This window comes from Zosterops lateralis, assembly GCF_965231275.1.
Source record: "Zosterops lateralis genome assembly, chromosome: Z".
Taxonomy (NCBI): Eukaryota; Metazoa; Chordata; class Aves; order Passeriformes; family Zosteropidae; genus Zosterops; species Zosterops lateralis.
Window position 1 is genome coordinate 39,307,055 of NC_139800.1, and position 14,494 is coordinate 39,321,548.

Consider the following 14,494-nt stretch of genomic DNA (forward strand, 5'->3'; position numbering starts at 1 on the left):
AGCAATGATTTAACAGGGGGGAAAAATCATACAACTTGACTCAACAGTGCTCATTTCTAGTTTGCTGCACTTAACTTTTGATTACTGACTGAAAAGCAGAAATGCTTCATACTGGTAAACAAGAGAAGACTGTTTCTTTTAACTTATCTCACTGTTAATAAAAGAAGACTGTATTACAGTCTAAGGACTGAGTTCCAGCTTCAGGTATATGGGTGTACAACACTGCACATGTGCTGGCACATGAGCAAAATACAGATGTTTCAAATACACAATGATTACTTGTATATTTGAAGCTGGAACTAAGTTCAGTACAATTCTCTAAAGAAGCAGCACCTTTGCAGAAAGAGTCAGGTTATGGTTCTCTTCATTCCCTTACCTCTTGTGTATTTTGCTCAAGCACTGAAATAACTAAGTTTCTCAAAACCAAGCAGAAGTTAAAGCCAAGACATTAATTCTAAAAAGCAAAATTAAAATTCTCCATACATCAAAACATGTATATGCTCAGCAGTTTCCATAAAGAACTTTTTACCTCATGAAACTACTACTGCTGCCAAAATCAGTCTGTTTATGGTAACTGAGGTGATAGTAAATGAAAATAACAGAGCAAAACCAAGAAGAAGTCAATTGTATTTACAGATATTAAACTAAGTTTACAGAGTAAAAAAAGAAACAAGAAAAATGTTTTATTTTTAAATTCTGAATTAAAAACTACTCCTTTTCAATTCCATTCCATCTACTTTTACTGTACTGTACAATGAAAAACTACTCCAAGTCAAAAGTCACTCAATTAACAGCAAGAGTGAACATAATTTATTGTATATGGTATTCATCAGTCATATTTGGCACAATCTGAGTGGACACAAAATATCACAGATTATGCAAAACTGGAGTAAAATATTTTTCTGTTCTCCTTGATTCATGGGCACATAAATGAGGTGGCCATTATAATATGGCATACCTTCTCAGCACAGATATCACACTTACATTCTCAGTATTGAGTTTTCTGTCATAAGGCACTGTCTTGGGAATCTGCCACTCCAGCAAAGCATCAACACTAGAAAATTATATAGTTTCTTAAGCACTAATGAATATTGCACATTTTTATTTTTCTGAACTTTGATAGGTGACTACATTCTTATTATAGAACTGTCATGCAAATCTTGAAAAGTTTTACTGATTTCTTCACTCACAAACATAACTGGGGCAAGACTTCCTGCATACTACAAAGCAGCAGAGATCAGAAAAATCAAAAGAACAAAAAGCTGAAACACTGAAGAAAAACAAGTCAAATACCGCAGATAAATATGGATGGCTGAAAAAATGCATATACCTGTATAGCATATACAAAGAAGAATGAACCTGATAAAATTCTGCACTCCAGATCCTTCTGAACTCTGAAACAGAGCAGCTAAAGCCACGTCACCTGTAGATAGAAAAAGCACTGTGCAAAGGACTGGACTTTATTCTATATACAGAGGAAAACACCTGACCAGTAACAGCCCAGCAAGATTTATAACCAAAACGCTGTTTTAGCAGAAAAAAGCTAGCTGTGGGGCAAAGAACTTTACAAGCATGGTTTTACCTGAGTGCTTATAGGCTGAAGCAGGTTAAGTTAAAAAGATTGAGCGTCATAGTCCAAGAGTGCGAAAATGAGAACATGTTCCATTAGACACCAAAAGGAAAGAAGTTGTAGACACATTAAAACCAGCATCCTAGTGGACACAGCTCCAATAGGTAGGTCATAGGGAGGTCGGTTTTGAAGGAAAAATCCAACTGAAATATAAACATGGCATTGTGGAAACCAGACAAATCTCCAATAGCTTTGTCCAGCCAGCACTAATCTAGGCATCAGCTGTGGTTCATAATCTAAACAAAGGGATCAGTCGGTTCATACATCTGGAAGCTGTCACATTTTGGAGCCTCCTAACAGTTATGTGTAAGTGCAACATTCACTTGGATGCAACAGCCTTTAAATCTGTTGAGTGGTCAAGAACTGTTACATGCATACACTACACCATATTATGACTTTCTGGGGAACCACTGAAAATATTATGTAATGACAAGGCTTGGACCACCTCTTGCCATAAAAAAAAAAAAAAAAAAAAAAAAAAAAAAAAAAAAAAAAAAAAAAAAAAAAAAATATTCATGAAAATCGACAGATTCAGGGTGAGCAGCTCAGGTTTACCTTAATGTATTTTATGCTGAAAGCAAGCCTGAGCACCCACAGCTTTTAGAGTTCATTCTTTTCTGAACCCATTGGCTGCTGATGAATAATGAGGAAGGAAGGCCAGTTCTCTACAAAAAGAAGCAAATAAACATAAAACCAAGCTACTGAGCAGGTGGCAAGAGCTGGCAGTAAGTAGGCCCCAAACTACTCACCACCACATCCACACCACACCTTCGGCAGCAGCCAGCCTTACAGCTAAGTTAGCTCTTTTGCTTACCTACGCTTCCCCTGTTCCCGCTCAGCAACAGGGGCATGGGGAACAAGAAAGCAATGTTGCTTTTTCAACTATTCCATTTCACTCCAGGACTTCTGTACCAAAATCTGCAAGCTCTCCGGAACTACAGAAATGCCTTCAAACCCTGTTCATAGGCAGTAAAATCCCCAGAGCACAAGATGACACTCAAAGCTCAGAAGAAGAGGACAATGGCATAGCCAAGGCACCACCCTGTTTAAATACACATTCCAACAGAAAAAGAAACAGACCCTTCCAAACAATGATCTGTAGGGCACATTCTGGCAGGGCATTGGCAACACTGTTAAGTTTGGAAATAACAATGAAGATTAATTTTCTCCGGCCTTGAGTAAATTAAACGCCTCTGAAATCTGAAAGGCAGAAGGAACCATGCAACAATGCACTTACAGCTTAGAGGAGTGCCAATTCTACAGGAGGAGCTTCTCTTCCCCTTCCCTGAAGAGGTTAACACATGGGCACACTGTTAGTCTGCTCTGGCTTTGTACATGCATAAGGCCTGGTCACACTAAAGTTATCCCTGCCGCCACATTCAGTGAATTCGGAATTTCAACCTCTACCTTTTTAATGACCAAAATGGTCACAGGCAATATTTTAGTTAAAACACTTATAGATAAAAGAGCAATTTTATGTACTGAAGTTGCTAATTTTTTTTTTTTTTATGTACAAGCTTTTCATCAAGGAGTACAAACTCCAAGCAATGATGCGGATGCCTGTCAAGATGGAAGGGCCTCTACAGAGTCTCCAGTGATTTTGAATTTAATAGCAGGTTGTTGAAAGATGACAATCAAATAAATATCCATATAAATAAAACCTTTAAACATCTTTTCCTAACAACTTTCAGTAAACAGAAACAGAGGGAGTTCAAATTCAAAAGAACATAACACCCACTGCCTGGATGCTTTTACCCACAAATATCATGTAAATATTAGAATTTGATGTTCTTTTTCAAAACAGTAGCAGAGACTAAAATATTTTTGTGCTTTATCAGTAAACATTAAAATAAGCATGTTGGTCAGATGACCATCCTTCAGCTATTATGTGGAAAAAGACATGTAATAAATAATCATACTGAAGTCAGACAAACAGTGGCTTGGAAATGTTCCAGATAAACACCTTCCAAGGAACTTTCAATACGCACTGAGGAGTGCAACACAGTGTAAGACAGCATTCAAGGATAAGTAAGCTCTTATGTCACCTGATTCACAGGAAACTAGTGAATTTGGTGATGTGATCAGAGACAATATCTTGACTGCCACAGAAACTGTCAACACCCGTTGTGATAGACTGAAGAGCAGAGTAACTCCTGCCATCTATACATGCCAATGTGGTGATGAAGGAGCAAGCACATCTAAAACAGTACTCCCCTGCTGCTGTCCACAACTGCATATGACTGTGGGAGAAAGAAATTACACTTGACTGGGTCAAGTCCTGCTAACTGTACTCAAACCAAACATGTTACTTCAACCCACTCACATAAATTTGTCTCCTTGAAAAAACAAATTCACGCAGATCTGTTCCGTTATGGGTCTTTTTTTTTCTCCAAAGAATACTAGTGTAAAGTTAACTGGTGCCTTTAGGCAGAACTTAAGAACAACTTTTGTCTCCACCTGCACTTAATCTTGCTGGGTTAAGAAAATTGAGAATCTAAGGAAATAATATTGGTTCCTGCATCACTCACACACTTTCCTCATTTTCACCTCATTCTTAAGTTGCATGGGTAGATTAATGTATTTTAAGAAGGGTCAGCCATAAGTACAACAGAGCAACCTGATTTTTGTCCCTTAAGAGAGAAAGGAAATAATACTACCCTTAGCTCAAATCTGGACTTACAAAGTATTTCTGCTGTACACTCAGTCCTATTTCACATACAATTAGAACACACTCACTTTGTTCCACATACCTGAACTGATCTATGGAGCTTCTGAGGCATTCCCTATTTGTAACATCCACCCTCTTCCTTCAAACTGGTTTAAGGAAGGAGCGAGCTCTGCATGTTAGAGTTTGGTTCAAGCTCACGAAGCTTTGTGAAGAGGGCAACTTAAGGAGAGAACGATTTGACTGAACTTCAGCAAGTGCAAAAACTGAAGAAAACAAAAAAGGAAGGAAAGTACAGTATGATCTTTGACCACTAAAGGAAAAAAGGTAATGAAAAAAGTGAGGAGAAAAGAATCCCAAGACAATGGTGACATGAAATGGATTATCACAGCACAAGACTAGACCATCTCTCCCATTATAAGCTGTTCCAACTAACATTATTTAAGGCATTGCAGTAGCCAAATTTCAAGCTTTGTTTAACAGAACCTTCTCCAGAGCCACAAAACTACCTTTTTTCAGTAGCAGAGGCTGTGAATGTGTGTTACATGTAGGACTGCTGTTGACACACCAGATCTTAGACTGCCTATTAAGAGCGGTAGCAAATAAACATAACCAATTATGAGCATGATTTCTTTTCCATCCAGAGCACTCTCCAGCTATGAATGGATGATTCTAAAAGCTCATGTGTCCAACAAGATTCAGTCACCTAGGAAATCAAAGCCTTTTTTTTTCCTCTCTCTGTGTACAATGTATAAAGATGCTAAACAGCCTCCACAACTCCAGGAAGCATGAACATTCACGTACAGCAGTTCAACCCAAGCTGAATAACACAACTGCCATTAAAATGCCAGTCCAGAATTTGTCTGCCCTGGCAGACAGCCCCCCTGCAGCAGCAAGGTATGAATGTGGGGATGATAGATCTGTTCATGTGCTGAGAAGGTACAGGTGTATGTCCCAGGCAAAGACAACTGAGAGCAAGTTGACAAGATAGAGACACAGATGGAGCCACTGTGGGACACAGAGTAATAACTGAAGTATTCTGAACAGCAGCCAGAAGACGACTATGTTTAAAAAATAACCCAAAAAACAAAAAGCTACTCTACAACACTTAGTGCCAAGAAACAAGCTGAGAGGAAAACCACTTTGGTATCAGGAGGCTCAGAGAAGGCCAAGAATGCTAGCATAAATTCTGAAGGAGGAAGACTACTACAGGAAATCTGAAGGAATGATGTTTGGAAGATGTCTCTTGGCAAGTTTGCCTACCAGGTGAGCTTCTAGACTTATGTAAATATTTCAGCCATAACAGCTGCAGGCTCTGCCTACTAATCATTTAACTTGGAATGTGCATGGTCTTAAAACTCATTCCAAGTACACTTCACTGTTTGTTAATTAATTCTGTTATGGTTTTAAAGCAACCATTTACTTCCAGCAAACTTCAGTGCTATATTATATTCCATGGCATTCAGCAACACACCATATCAAATTTGTCTCTTTAAGTAAATACCGCCAATTTTTTCAGCACTAATAACTGTAAAAAGTTTCAGCAGCAAATCAAAACTGTTACTTGAAGTATACTTCAAGTAATCTATGAATCTACATAGTACATACAAGAAAGTCCAGGGATCAGGCCTAGGCAGAATGGGGTTGTAAAAGGTAGGCGCTACTTGACTAACCTTATCTTCTTCTATAACTTAGTAAATGAGGGAAAGACTATGGATATTGTCTATCTAAACTTGAATAACACCTTTAACACTGTTTCCTAGAGCATATTCCTGGAGATACTGGCTACTCGTGGTTTGGGCAGGTGTACTGTTTGCTGAGTTAAAAACTGTCTGGATGGCTGGGGCACAGAGAGAGTTACATCCAGTTGGTGGCCTATCACTGGAGGGGCTCCCTAGGGCTCAGTGATGGGACAAGTCCTGTTAAATATCTTTATTACGTGTATGAGGGGTTCAAGTGCTCCCTCAGTCAGTTCCCAGATATCACTCAGCTGAGTGGGAGTGTTGATCTGCAGGAAAGCTCTGCAGAGCGATCTAGACAGGCTGCATCAATGGGTCAAGGCCAATGGTATGAGGTTCATACCATGTTCAACAATATAAGGTGTCAGGTCCTGTCTTTGGGTCACAACTCCATGCAGACTACAGGCTGGGGAAAGAGTGGCTGGAAAGCTACCCCAGGAAAAGGACCTGGCGGTGCTGAGCATGAGTTGGCTGCGCCCAGGTGGCCAGAAAGGCCAGTGGCATCCTGGCCTGCATTAGCAATAGTGTGGCCAGCAGGACCAGGGCAGTGATTGTCCCCCTGTAGTGAGCACTGGGGAGGCCACACCTCAAATTCTGTGGTCAGTTTTGGGCCCCTTGCTACAAGAAAGACACTGAGGTGCTGGACTGCATCCAGAAAAGGACAATGGAGGACAAGTCCTGTGAGGAGTGGCTGAGGGAGCTGGGATAATTTAGCCTGGAGAAGAGCACCCTTGGAGATGACTTCATCCCTCTCTGCAGCTACCCAAATGGAGGATGTAGGCAACAAGTGACAGGATAAGAGGTAATGGTCTCAGGTTGCTCCAGGGGAGGTTTAGATTGGATAGTAAAAAAAAATTCTTCACAGAAAGGACTGTTAAGCACTGGAACAGGCCACCCCTGAATTACCATCCGTGGAGGTATTTAAAAAGTGTTTAGATGTGACATTAAAGGACCTGGTTCAGTGGTGAACTCAATGTCACTGGGCTAGCAGTTGGATTTGATGATACTACTAATCTTTTCCAACCTAAACAGTTCTGTGATTCTATCTGGCCAGCACTGCCTAGTTCATCCAAACTCTCAGTAAACAAAAGGTAAAAGGTGACATGAAACAGCTGTTTTAATAAACAGGACAATTCAGCCACTGCTTCTGCTCTAAGAAGCCTTGATTTTGAAAGTCCCTTACTGTATGAACCTCCAAGGAGTGTACTTTAAAGCTGTTAGGACCAGTTGCCTGTAAGCGTGGAAGAACAAGTTCGGTGCTGCTTTGCAGTTCTGCAAAGAAAGAATGGCATTCTTCGTGCTATCCCTTCCTGTGTCTGTTCCATCTCAAACTCTCAATCTGTACTCCTGTTTGTAGTTTAGCAACAAAAATACGCAATTGGTATCTGTTAGGTTTAATTGTACAACATCCTGGTTTGTGAGCAGAACATTTACAGAGCCGCGATCAAGAAAGCACATTTTAGCAAGCTCTTTACTGTGAATGGTCATGTAGTGCTATAATGGGAAAACTAGAAATTAATTTAAACTTGATCCAGAATATGTTATCTCACCGCAATCTACTAGCCTTTGCTGGCTAGTTTTGAAATGAAAAGGTTTCTAAACTCAGAGTTTTAATTTATTTTTAATGAAGAAACTAAACTAGATACATGTGAAATTACATAGGTTAACTTTGGCAAACTAGCTGCATTATGAATTCATCTTGGCTATAAAAACCTCACAACAACTTCCACTAGATTCTATTTCAAGGACTTCCCCACTCTTTCCCTATGCAAATAATGACATGAGAAGAGGCCAGTGCAGCAACTGAACCAAGCAACTATTTTGCAAATCCTATTTATTTTCCTTGAGAATTGCATCTTTACTGCCAGGCCAGCCACTGAGGTACCATCAGCAGATGGCATTAATTGAATAGTATCACCATTCCAAGCAAGTGAACACCAGTAACACCAGGATAATGTCAATGGAGCATGTGGGATGGAGCTGCAACCACATATTAATCTACCTAACACATAAACACAGAAAAACAGAGACAAAATACCTAAGAGCAAAAATTGACAAAAGAAACTTCTCCACAACAACCTCACGGTGAGTTTGGAAGGAAAATTAACAGTGAAGAAAAACAAGATTCACAGTCATTTTCATTAGTATTTAAGGTACTGTAGTCAGTGATCTGTAGCTAGTGACCCCAGTGCAAACTCTGACTGCACATCTCTGCCTACAGATGGGACCTCGTAGTGCCTTGTTCTGTCTCTCAAGCAGAACTGATGGCAGCAGATCTCACCATATTTTGAACTCCTGCACTATATGGACCAAAAAAGGGCCATTATTCTCCACAACAGAAAAACCTAACACTTATTAAATGACCCGCGAATTTCATCTTGACCCTCATACGACTGTCATCTGGAAGGACAGACTCCGACCCTATACGCTCCAATTCACCTCGGGCAGACAGACCACCTTCAAAACAGGCACCGACTTTGTTTGCACCCAGCACTAGCTTTTCCACGCATACACGGACAGAGACCTATTTAGTAATGATTATTTATGCAGCCTCCCATATTAACTTTTATAAGCCAAATTCTGCTGCAAGCTACTTTGACATAAACCTGGAGTAGTAATTGCTGCAGTCAAGGAACTCTGTTTTCACGTCGACCCAGCAGCTAATGGGGGAACGTGATCCTTAATAAACAGTATTTCCCGCCCCTCAGAAAAAAAAAAAAAAAAAAAAAAAAAAAAAAAAAAAAAAAAAAAAAAAAAAAAAAAAAAGGGGGGGGGCGGGTAGGGACGGGCGAGACGAGGAAAAGAAAAAAGAAGGAAAAAATCCCACCAAGAGCTACACCTAAACCCCAAACCCGCGGCAGCCTGGAGCCAGGCCTCTCAGCGCGGCCTGCCCCGCCCGGCTGGCTGCCCCACTCCGGGCTCCGCTTCGCCTCGGCTGCCTTTTTTTTTTTTTTTTTTTTTTTTTGGGGGGGGGGGGGGGGGTTTCTTTTGTGTGTGGGGGGAGGTTTGGGGTTTTGGTTTGGGGCTGCTTTTGGGGGGTGGCTTTTTTCTTTTTTTTTTTCCCTCGTCCTCTCTCTCCTCCTCTCCTTTCTTTCTTTTTTTTCCGCGGTGAGCCCCGCGCTCCCCTCAGCTGAAAGCTGTCCAAGCCCGGGACCACACACAGGCTCCCGCCCCGCCGCGCCGCCCGCCCCTCCCCCGCCGCGGCCGCGCGCACTCCCAAAATGGCGGAGGGGACGCCTGGCGGCAGCGCGGCCGCTTCCCACCGCCGGCGGGGACGCGGAAACGCATCGCCCGCAGCTCGCCCGCGCTGAGAGACGGGGCAGAGGCGAGGGCACGGGATGCCGGAGACGGGCCGTCCCGGCGGCCCTCCGCCGAGCGCACGACCCGGCCGCCGCGGCCCCCCGCGGGCGGAAAGTGGTAGGCGCCGCCCGGGGCCGCGCGCGCCCAGCGCAGTGCCCGCCTCCCGCCCGCCCCCACAGCCGCCCGCCTCCCTGCCCCGGCGGCGGCCGCTCCTGCCGGGCACGCCGAGCGGCCCCGGGCGGCTCTCCTCGGCCGGCCAGGCGGGCAGGGGCGGCAACAGAAAACAGGGGCACCCCCCGGACTTACCTTCCACCCACAGCTCCTCCACGTTGGTCTCGAGATTAGCTGCCCTTAATCCTACAGCGAAAGCCCCAAATATCAGAAGGCCGACAACCAAAAACTTTCCGCAGTTTTTCTGTATGTAACAGCCCAGTTTAAATAACAGTCTCTGAAACTTTGCTCGCAGCCACAGCGGCGCTTTCTGTCCCGTCGCCTTCCCCTGCAAAGCAAGAAGAGGTCAGTAGTTGGGGGCCGCCAGGAGCGGGGGAGCCCGGGCCCTCCCTCCAGCGGGACAGCGCCTGTCCCTGGGGCGGGCCCCGGAGGAAGGATGGAGTGCTGTGAGCAGCTCACACAGCCATCCTTCCAGCAGGGCCCTCTGCCCCGCGGCCCTGCCCGGCAGCAACCCTCGAGCACGCACACAGGAAGGGGCAAGATGTACCTGCTGGCAGCCATCCTTCCCCCAGACAAACAGGCGGGTTTGGGGGTGACAACACTGCGCGGCACCCGGGCCCTCGCCCGTGTCGCCCACCACCACACTCTTCTCCTGCCCGAGCCATCGCCGCCAGCTCAAAGCATTCGCGCTGGCGAGACTGTGGCCCCAAGGAAGAAGGAACTACTTCCGATGAACCTCAACAGCCACAAGAAAGAACAGTCCCTTTTCCTGTTCTCCTTGGAACCCCAGAATGACTGGGGAGGAGAGGCAAGGGGATTGTGTGACAGATAGTGGGTGGCAGTGGCCGTTTCCCCCATTCCCAGCTCCTAGCAGGGGCTTGGTGCTGAGGCAAGACCCACGTGGTGAGCAGCGCTCTAAGATCTGCAGTAATTCATTTCCATAGAGTTTGGAGACGCTGTGTGATCTGAATTAGGAAGTAGAGCAGCCATCTGTAAGTTACGACAATATTTGTGAACGGAAGAGGGCAGCCACATGGATTTTTTTTTCCCCTCCTCCTTTCCCTCTTCTTACAAAGCCTAGAAATCCGCTCTCTGAAGTGAAACCATCCCTGCAGCAAGGCAGCTTTGCTTTTGGAGATTGTTTACTTTGAACATTTTTTGGCCGGCGGAGATTGGCGGCCGGGCCGTCCCCCGGCCCCGCCCGCCCCTCCGGCCCTCGGCGGGGACCCGCGAGGCAGGGTTAAGGTGCCAATTTGTTTACGGCCCTCGCTCCCCCTCCGGCCGCCGGGCGAGGGAGAAAACCGCTGCCTTCTCTGCTGGGGACGGCGTTCTCCGAGGGCAGCCGCCGTCCCGGCGCTCGGCGGAAAACTTTACAAAAGCCCAACTTCTGCCAAGAAACCGGCCGGCCGGGTTCCCCCCTGTTCCGGCCGGGAGCGGGTGCTGCCGAGGTCGCAGGGCGCTACGAAAGGATAGAGAAGCAGAAAGGAAGCGGAGAGTGGGAGCGGGCCTGGGGCTAGCCATTGGGAGGCCGTGACCGAGCCGAGGCTATTTCGGGAAGTTTAGGAGGAGAACTGCTCCACAGCACAGGCACGCACCAGGGCAGGCACAGGCGAGCAAGGGAGGGAAGGAGGGCACTCTCTCCCGCACTGAAGAGTCACAGACGTCCCTCTCTTTTTCCCAGCATTTTATTGGTGGCCGTTTCGCTTCCATCTCCTCCTTCCACCCCCGCGAGAAAACACACCACCTCCCCACCTCCCTCCTCCTCCCCCGCGGAAAAAGCAGCACTACCACTACTAGCGTGTATCTCTGGAAAAAAGAGTGAGAGATTGAATGCACCTTTGAAATCTGCTCCAGGGCGAAAGCCGCATCGCAGTAGCTTGGCCGCTGCAGATACTCCCGGTCGGGCGCCGCGGCGCGCCTGTTCCCTGCAGTCCTTCGCCGCCTCCCGCCGCCGGTTCTCGCCGCCCGGCCGGGGTGGCCTCCGCCGCCCGCGCTGCCGCTGGTCTCCGGCTCCGAGGCGTTACCGGCCGAGGCCATGTTGCCGCCGCCGGCAGGACGGGAGAGCTGCCGCTGGCGCTGGCGCTGCCGCGGCGGGGCCCGGGGCCCCGGGGGCGCGGCGGGGCCGCGGGGGACTGGCGGCGCTGCGGGCCGCGGGCTGCCGATGCTGCTGCTGCTGCTGCTGCGGGGGCTGCCGGCGCCGCCGCCGCCGGGGCTGGGGCTGCTGCTGGGGCTGCTGCGGCGCGGCCGCCTCACGCGGGGCGCGGGGCTGGGGCTGCCGCCGCGGCCGCTCCGGCCGAGTCGCTCCCCGCGCCTCCCATTGCCACATCGCGCGCGGACCCCGAGCTGCAGGCGGCCGCTCCCCGCGCCCGGCGAGGGCGGGCGGACGGGCGGGCGCGACCCCCGGGATCCCCCGACCGCCGCCGCCGCCGCGCTGTCCTCCGCTCCCGTTGGGATCGCCTGCTCCGGCCGGCCGCCGCTGCCTCCGGGAAGCCGCTGTCCGCGGCGGCGCTTAGCGACGGCGGCGGCGCGGCGGCGCGGCGGGCCGCGGCTGCTCCTGCTGCTGCTGGGCTGCCTCGCCGCGCCGCACCATCCTCCTTCAGCGCCGGGGAGCTTCCCGCGGGCCGCGGGGTTCCGCGGTTGGCCCCGCCGCGGCGGCGGGCGGGCGGCTGCCTGGCGCTCTCCCCCGGTGTGTGCGCGGCAGCGCCGAGCTGCAGCCCCTCGGCTCCAGAGATGAGATGAAGAAGAAAAAAAGGACTCTCTCCATTTGGATAAAGAGGAGGAGGGGTGGGGGGTGGGGGGGGGGGGAGGTGGGGGGAGTATGAGTGGAGAGAGAGCTAGAGAGGGAGGAAAAAAAAAAAAAAAAAGGGGTTGAGAGCCCGCCCCCGGGGCTGTCAGATGGCTTGGGTTTCTGCGAGGTGATTGGCTCGAGGAGGGCAGAAATTACTCAGCAAACATGACTATTATTAGCTGCTTAGCAACAGCTCACCAAAGTAGAGAGACCACCCAGGCCGGCAACCCTTGTGTGTGCATCTCCAGCTTCAGGGGGAGCCTTAAAGAGATCCAGTCTTCTTTGCATGCAATACTTCCATTAAGGAATGCCTTCTCCCCCTTTCTTCTTAGTTTTCTTTTCAAGAGCGCTATCCCCCCCGGGCCCCCCCCCGCCCTTATCCCCCGACCCCCGTCCAGGATTCCTGCAAATACACGCGCGGAACTTTCTCGTCAGGGACATACAGAAATACATTTTTCCCTTAAAAAAAAAAAAAAAAAAAAAAAAAAAAAAAAAAAAGGGAAACTCGGAAAAGGCAGCATTAAACGATTTCTAAAGGCCTTAGAAGAAAATCCTTTTAGAGGCACCTTGGCCTCGAGCTGCAACAAATACTGGGAGGTCCGAGCTGAATTCCCAGGCTTGCAGGAATAATGACAAGGTGGTGGATACTGCGGTAGAAAGTGCCAGATTTTTCTCCGTCTTTTTTTTTTTTTTTTTTTTTTTACTAAAGAGGAGACTTAGTTCCTTGCAAGAAAACGACCCCGTCCAGTTAGAAAAATACAATGAAAACTTAACACTTAAGGGATTTAAAGTCGCGCGGTAGCTAGCCGTTTCAACTTAGGGCTCATTCTTAAACTGAAACCTGAGGAAAGCCAGTTCTAATGTTCTTCGTGTAAAAGCCCACGAAACGCAGCCTGCCTGGCCGCGCTAAACATTTCTTGAACTACACGTGATTGTTTAATTTTTTGGCACCGCTTCTCCACGTCTCTCTCCATTGAGAATCAGCTATTAATTGCTGCCTCCAGAGCTGCGCGCGTCCCCCGGGCCCGGGCCCCGGCCCGCGGCGGGCTCCCCGGGGGGCGGCCCCGGGCCGTGCCGTGCACCCGTGCCACCGGCGGGCGGGAGCGGACAGCCCGCCCCTCGGGCCCGGCCCGGCCCGGGGAGGCGCCCCGGGGGGCTGCCCTCCCGCAGGACGGCTGCTGCACGCCTGTGGAGCAGCGCGGCTGTAAAGGGTTCGGGAGCTGGAGGAGGCGTGGGAGAAATGCAGCGAAGAAGAGAGGGGCACGGGGAGCCGAGGTGGGAAGAGCCCCTGGTGCAGCCCCTGCCCGGTGCGGTGCCCGGCTCGACAAACGCGCCGGCACCGCGCACCTCTCCCTTCAGCTTCGCCGAGCTGGGGCAGTGGTCCTGAGCAAAACCCATCAACTCCTGGACACTACAAGCGTCCTCCTCCCCTCGGCGGGCTGGTGACCACCCTTAGCGGGGCCGTCCCGCCGCCGATAACGGGGCCTGGCAGCGTCCCGGGAGCCGAGGCCGTCGGCGGGAACGAGCTGCGCACCGCACTGCTCTCTGCCTGAGACTGCCTACAGGCACCAACGGTCCGAGCCTTTCAAAGGCCATACCCTCCGACTAGGGGGTCCCTTCTCCCTTTGATTTCATCCCAACTGCGTCTTTTCCCACCCTGGGAAAACTTGTCTCCTTGAAGGCCCTGCCCTCCTCCGCACAGGAAAGCTGCTAGGAGCAGCAAGCTGTCAGGCACGCACATGTAGGCGAAGCACTTGCAGCTGAAGGCTGTTTTCTGTTTGAGGCTGAAACCTGCAACTGGGGTGCAGTTGGCCACCTCCAATTCAAATTTCCACTTGGGAAAAGGACCATCCATCTAGCTAGGAAGTTATGTGACAGTACTTCTGCAAGTGCTCAGCCTCGCCATGTCCGAACGGGTAGCAGAGCAGAGGAATGGAGAAAGAAGGGATGGGCACAGAAGCATTGTAGTTCATCCTCCTAGTAGGCTTCAAAACCAGGGAAGAGTGTCTCTTCAAGCACGTGGAATCCCCAGCACTGTCCTATGTGCCTCCTGCTTGCTAGCCTTCACACAGTAGCCTAAAGCCCATTGTCACTGCTGATTCCAGAACTCTATCTGAAGACTCAAATTTAACAAGCATTGTCTTAATCTCCCCTCTCTCTCCCCTGTCTGGAAGGATATATAGGTATAGATATAGCTATCG

The 14,494-nt window shown here is 48.8% G+C and overlaps 1 protein-coding gene across 2 annotated transcripts in view; it reads right to left on the reverse strand.

The window, feature by feature from the left end:
* The window catches only part of PTCH1 (patched 1), a 66,669-nt gene extending 55,097 nt beyond the window's left edge, over positions 1 to 11,572 (reverse strand). The window contains exons 1-2 of one of the 2 annotated variants that reach the window (XM_083883334.1): positions 11,342 to 11,572; positions 9,641 to 9,833 (exon numbers count right to left, since the gene is read on the reverse strand). In XM_083883334.1, the coding sequence (XP_083739460.1) occupies positions 9,641 to 9,833; positions 11,342 to 11,542 (394 nt within the window). In that variant the 5' untranslated portion in view covers positions 11,543 to 11,572. Of the gene's footprint in view, positions 1 to 1,330; positions 1,418 to 9,640; positions 9,834 to 11,341 lie in introns of those variants that run through there. The other variant, XM_083883335.1, reaches the window with a different exon arrangement.
* Positions 11,573 to 14,494: the final 2,922 nt, after the last annotated feature.